At 38.9% G+C, this 6774-nt stretch overlaps 1 protein-coding gene across 1 annotated transcript in view; it reads left to right on the forward strand.

The window, feature by feature from the left end:
• Positions 1 to 3803, forward strand: part of ABHD17C (abhydrolase domain containing 17C) — a gene marked incomplete at its 5' end in the record, with an annotated part of 28884 nt that extends 25081 nt beyond the window's left edge. Inside the window, one exon of the mRNA XM_010020506.1 lies at positions 2276 to 3803. Within this exon, the coding sequence (XP_010018808.1) occupies positions 2276 to 2495 (220 nt within the window). The remainder of the gene's footprint in view (positions 1 to 2275) is intronic.
• Positions 3804 to 6774: the final 2971 nt, after the last annotated feature.

Consider the following 6774-nt stretch of genomic DNA (forward strand, 5'->3'; position numbering starts at 1 on the left):
CAATCTGACTTCACTTGCACTGTAAGCAGTGAAAATAAACAGCAATGCACTTTTATGAATGTGTGCAGCTCAACTGTCTGTCTTCACGGTGGGAGACAAAACAGTTCAGTGTGCACCTACAGTGAATCGCTATTATGTGCATTTTATGCTGGGACTCCATGAGAATTGGGTCTCTGTAGATTTTTCTAGCTGCAGAGCAGTGTGGCTGAGAATACTAAGTAAGTCTAACGTGCGGTTTAAATACTGCCTTATGAGTCGCTGAGTTGGCAATGGGATGCTTTCCAATTTTCTGCAAAACACAAATATTACCTGGCTTAATGGTCTGTGGATATATGTGAAAAAATAGTTTTGTTATCTGGATACTGAAGTGAAAGGGATTTCCTGGTGTTCTACAATAAATGAGAACTTAGTATCTAGCCACTAAAATTTGGCATAAACATCTCTGTAGCTTTATGTAGCTGACATGTCTGTCACATGGTGGAACTTGGGGGCAGGCCCTTCATGGGCTTAAGACTTTATATGGCATGTTGATTGTAAAGTATTTACATTTGGCTATGATATTAATTTGGGTATGAAAACCATGGGGGAAAAAATCTGCATCATTCCAATGTTTCTTTTACATTCTTGGGACATTTTTCTGTATTCAGCATAGTCATACACAACTCAAGTTCCAGCCAGGAAATGTGAAATAGGCTGCATTTTAATTTGAAATAACACTTTTCCTCTTTAAATGACATGAAGCCTGTGATTTTTTTTTTTTTGTGAGAAGTATTGAGACAGAAATGTGTTTGCACTGAGCTGTTTACTGGAATACCAGTGATGGTTCTCTGGAATACTAAATGCTGAGACTTATATGCATGAGGCTTAGTGCTTCAGTCTGCATCTTAATTTTTAATTACCTTCATATTTTCATAAAGCTTCTTTAAACCTGTTTTTAAGTCAGTGTAAGTTGGCATCTGTATTTTTAATCATTTTAAGCAGTCTTGATCACTTTATAACGTCTCTAGTCTTACCAGAATTGCATGCTTTCTTGTTCTTCAGGAGCAGGAATTATCCATCCAAACACCTCTTATTAGATAGCGTAAAGAAATAGACTTCAAGGCTGGGTTGGATGGGGCTTTGAGCAGCCTAATCTAGTGGAAGGTGTCCCTGCCTGTGGCAGGGGGGTTGGAACTGTATGATCTTTAAGGTTGCTTCCAGCCCAATCAATCTGATTCTGTCAGATGGAATATTACTGATACTCATTTTTCTACATACTTTATCCCATACTCTGCATAATGTCCTGAGCCAGTTCCTCTATTCGTTGATGAAAGGGGAGCTGGTAGGAAGCTGAGAGTTCATTAGCACTTTGTGTCCATATACTGGTTTGGAATTATTGTTAACTATGAACATGAAATGGCTGATTGAAAATAAAAGCTGGTGCCTACATGAAGACACAGAAAGCTGCTGTTTACCACTTGAAAGTTACTTCATAAGTGGAGTTTTCTGGCCTGAACTCTTAGGTGTGAAGGTGCCTCTGTCACTCTTCCCTCTTCTCTGAACCTGTTATCCTGTGAGGGGTGTCCACTAGCTGTTTTGATCTGCTAAGGGTAGATAGACCAAATAGAAAGAAAATTTACTTTAAGGCCACTTTGCAGTCAGAGCTGGCAGAGAAATTGGTTACATGGAGTAAAATCCTGTGTGAGTTTTTTTCTGGTTAAATATCCTCATGTAATGCTCTTGTCCCACAGTTTTCTCTTTCATCATTTGAACTTAAACAGTCAGTGGAAAGAATAAATTGTTTTTCTTCAGCTGAGTCTGCCTGATTTGGGGATTTAAAGACAGGTTCAAACTTCATGAGCTAAGGCTTTTTCTTAATGAAGTCTTATGACTGGAATGTAGTTAATTACCACCTTATTATTTAACAGATTAGGAACTGATGTGATGAGTCCACGCTGGCAGCATGTCCTGTGGAATCTTCCTTGCCTCTCAGTGGTTTTTGTGATAGATATAGTCACTGGTTTGGGTTTTCTTGGTGCCAAGCTTTATTTGCTTGCTGCCCATTTGAGCTTCTGGTCATCAGAACTGGTAGGATGATGGGGATGGTAGTGCAGGCTCCTATTTAACACATGAATTTTGGGAGTGAGCCTTGTTCTGTATCACTTGGGCACAATTCCAATGTTTTGCAGCCATTTAAGAGCATGCAGTGGTAACTGAATCGTAGTTAAGCTTGCTTTCTTTAATGGTATAAAAGATAAAGCCACAACTAAGTTGTGTTTTTCTTTTCCATCCGCAGCATTGACAAGATATCTAAAGTAACGTCTCCAGTGTTGGTAATCCATGGTACCGAAGATGAGGTAATTGATTTCTCCCACGGCCTGGCTATGTATGAGCGATGTCCACGAGCAGTAGAGCCCCTCTGGGTGGAAGGGGCTGGGCATAATGACATAGAGCTTTATGCACAGTACCTAGAGAGACTAAAACAGTTCATATCTCATGAACTTCCCAACTCCTGAAGAAGCCTACCTGATTTTACCTCAGTTACTGTGAACGGAAGAAATTACCTGGTTTTGCACATGCTTTAACTGGATAGCTGTAATAGCTTTATACTATGAAGAAATACCCTGTCGTTAGGGTGTTCTAATCAAACATCTGATGAAATTTGTCTTTTATATCTGGAAATTATTCTACTAATGCACACAAATATGGTCAACTACTGTAATTCCAACAATTTTTAGCTTCATTGCCCTGGAGGAAGTGGGAATACTGGCTGCTTATGGGGACACTTTTTACCTAGTGCTGTATTAATTGAAGATCAGTTTTCTCTGTCTCACTTCAGATCGTTTATAATTCTGTCCTTACAAAGACTTTTTTCCCCAGTGTTCTCAGTGTGGAGAACACACTGTTACGAGCTACAGCTTGTTCTGAACAATCAGTCATGGGTTCAATCTAAGGGAGTACTTGCTCTGTAAAGTTTCTAGCTGTGGTATTGTAACCGGAAAGTTATTGTGATGAAGTTCCCCCTCCTCCCTTCTAGTGTTCTTTTGTTAACTTACTGATCTTCCTGAGTAAATTATTTAAATATACTTTTTCCTGAAAATAAACAAACTACTATATGGGGCTAAACTCTGTAACGACCTCTCCATTTACCTGTATAAATGTAACTGGAATTACTCTTAAAGGAACTAGGGACAAAAATTGCTTTTGTTTAAAAATAAATGTGTAAATTTACTACTAGAAAACTCATTTTAATATTCAGATGGTCTGAATAATAGCCATAACAGACATTTCCTTCTGTAAAGCATTCCTGTAGACTTTTTAAAAGTACTGTACATATTTGAATTTACATTGTGCATAGATTCTTAATTGGTAGTTTTAATTTAAGTCTAGTTACAATAAACTGCAAAATTCTGGTTTGTATATGATTGAATACATTTTGTTAAAATATGTTTTTATCCCTATATTATTTTGCTATTAAAGTTTTATAAAGTTTCCAGGACAAAAAAAAAATAATAAAAATTTACACATTTATGTTTTGATGACTTTATGTAACTAAATTTTCATTGAGCTGATCTCTTTAGTTGAGAAGTAATTTGATTCTTTGACACTGGAATCGCACAGATTATGCATCAGAAATGCAAGACACTTAAAAATTGTTACACTACTAGCATAGGTCTAATTTTTCCAAATTTAAAGGCCTTAAATGTACTGTAAGCCTCAGATTGTTGTATAAATTGATCGCGATTGATTGCAGTTTGTGTCCTGTTGCTAGAACGCAACACAGTGATTGTAATGGAATAAAGGATGCATGGATTAGAGCTTGCTGAATTTCTGAATCTTATTTGGCACATGATTTTCATGCATAAGAGAAGTGTGAAGTACCGATTATTTGACAGAGTAACTTGAACTTCAGTATTTAATTCCTTCCTTTCAAGGAAAACTCTCCTCAGGTACAAAGCCACATTCCCATAAAGCTTGGTATGTAAATCAAATGTAAAAGAGTTTACTTTTACATGGTGTTCAGCTGGATTTGAGTAAAGAAAAATCATGATTCATTGCTTAGGAGAAATGTTCGAACATTGTCATGAGTCCTTATAACAGGCCTGCAATTAATTTTCAGCACTGCAGGTGTGTCTATTGTCTTTGATTATTGTCTTGGCCCTCTTACTGTAAAAGAAGAAAAACTGGTATTTTCACTTACAGAGGGGGAAAATGAGGACACCCATGCTGTTCCACATCATCTGGATCTGTGTGTCTCTGTTGCCCAGTTGTGAGTTTTAAATGCCCAAGCAGCAGGGCCCCAGCTGTTCACTTGGCAGGTTTTGCCTGATTTTCACCTCAAGCTTGCTGCTTCCCCCCTCTGTGTTCAGATACATGTCTCATCTTTGTATTTATTTTGCACCTTCATAAACGTGCAGTGGATGTTCTTCCATTTCTACATGTGTTCTTCCTGTGGAAACAAAGCTGATGTCTGTGGTAAAGGTGTTCAAGGTGTCAGCCTGTCCATGTGGTGACTTGGGGAATTTTTACTTAATTAAGCATTGTCTTTTGATACCCACATTGAATTCTGTGTTGCTCTGAAAACTTAAGCCTACGATGTTTCTTCTTCTCATCACCCCTTATAGCAACCCTTTTACTTCAACAAGCTGGTACTTTTAAACTTTTTTCTATAAATCAGTATTTTTTTTTTCCAGTTACTACTGTTCTAATTCCTACAGTCCTTTTGTGACTTGTCTTTGCATTTGCTTTGCTTCTGTCAGTATTCCTCTGTTAACAAGAAGCCCAAATCTAGATTCAACATTGTCATCTATGTCCCATGGTCTCTGCACGTGCAGCCTGAGTTCACTGTGTTCTGGCTGAACATGAATTTCTACTTGTACTGTGTTTTATTTGTCCAAATTCCTGCCTAACTAGTTCTCAGAGGTGCTTGGCTGTTCTGGCTTCTGCATCATCTGTCTGGTTTGTGAAGTTCATCTACATTTAACTAACACAAATGTTTTGCTGTTAATTAAAATGTTAATGGCTTATCAGTGATCCGCTGGTACGGATCCTCTTCCCTCTCTTTTAAGTCAATAATTCATTTACCTTTTTGGTCAATCCCTGAAATAGTTTTCCTTGTAGCCCTGTTTCTCTCCAATAGTTTTTAAATGAATTCTGAAATTGTTATCATTTCCTGACATTTTCTTTACACAAAGTAAATAGTAGTAGTGAACTTATTTATATAGCAAACTTGTATCCAAGCATCACTATTTGAGGCATTTCAAAACACCACTTCTAGGCAGCAGTAGCATTGTTGGTTAAAAACCCCTATGGCCAACTCATGAAACTCCTTACAAGACAGTGGATGTCAGGTCCCTTTAAAACCTTTAAAGAAAAAAGGTTAGAACAGAATTTTTAAGTTCTGAGAAACTTTGGGCAAAGAAATGGCCTGTTCTAGCAAAGTGCAGACATTTTGGAGCTACCAACGTGTCCCTGTAAAAATGGCCTGCTGCGCCTGGGTAAATCATGCAATGGGGCTTCCAAGGGTCTGCAAGTGATCTCTGTATTGTTTGTTTTCTTGATATGGATGCTCTGCCCGTTTGTCCTGTGTGACTTAGCATTGTTCTTCATATACTACAGACATACGTGATGTACGGCTGGTTCTACAGGAGGTAATATGTGGCAGGGCTGTGTCGGGAGTTGTCTAGTCTTTATACTTTTACAGAGGAAAATACTTGTTGCAATGTTAGAGGTAGCATTTTCCAAGGTGTTCCAGAAGCATCCTTTTAAAACATATATAACTGTTACAAATTTAACTTAGATTCACATGGAGATTTGTTGCTGCATTTTAGTTCCTTTTTATTACACTTTGTTCCTGTAACTTGTGGCAGTTCTGCTCTGGGTGCTGACCCTTCAGCTTTTTAAGTGCCCAAGCCTATATTTGAATTTAGTATAGAGCTCACCTTTTATAAACTCTGCATTGTATTTGCTTTTATATTATGCTAAACACAGAAGTAGAGAACCAATGTACTTTCTTCCTCTGGTTATTCATTCAGCAGTAAACCCTGATTGTTCTCATTTGGAAGATGTTTTCTTCCCTAGGTCTTTTCTCATGAATGTAAATGAATGATGTTGTTTAAATCCATTTATCTTATTTCTCTGCATCCTTCTCTGTGGAATTCACCAGCGATTTTAGGTGTGAAATTTCTTGTGTTGCAAAGGTTTTGTATTGCTAGTGCTGGTTCAGGGTAGGCTGGTCCTTTGGTGGGTGCTTCTTGAGTGGGAGTAAGGTCAAGCACAGAAACTACCTGCTTAGTATGTGTTGTTTTCAGATTCCAGCATCAGTTCTTAGATGGTGTGAATTTCGAAGCGGGAGGTTGTATTTCAACTGTGCTGTATTTAGGTCTCATAACTTTGCCACAACAGTAGAAAGCACAAGCTGGTCCTTGCAGCAGGAGTGTGAGCACTGCTCCTCTGGCACTGTGCCTCTGGCAACGTCTGGTTCTGGAGCAGGGTTCCTACAAACTGATTTTGCAGAAAGTGTTTGAGTAACATGCCTGCCGGCTTAAAAAAGGGAAGAAAACCCAAACGACCCCTCCACCTTCAGCACCTTAACTGTAAATCGTCTTCCAGTTCCTATAAAGGTGAACACACTTTGTGCCGGTTTCCTCGCAGCGCGGCGGGGTGGTAGGCAATGAGCCGGCACACGTCGTTTTCTACAATAGAACTCTTGGGCACCTATAGGTCTGCCGGGCAGCGGGCACGTTCTGTACTGGCCCCTGTCCCCCGTGCTTGTGCTGCTGAGCACGAAGGTGC

This window comes from Nestor notabilis, unplaced genomic scaffold (assembly GCF_000696875.1).
Source record: "Nestor notabilis isolate BGI_N333 unplaced genomic scaffold, ASM69687v1 scaffold15678, whole genome shotgun sequence".
Lineage (NCBI taxonomy): Eukaryota > Metazoa > Chordata > Aves > Psittaciformes > Psittacidae > Nestor > Nestor notabilis.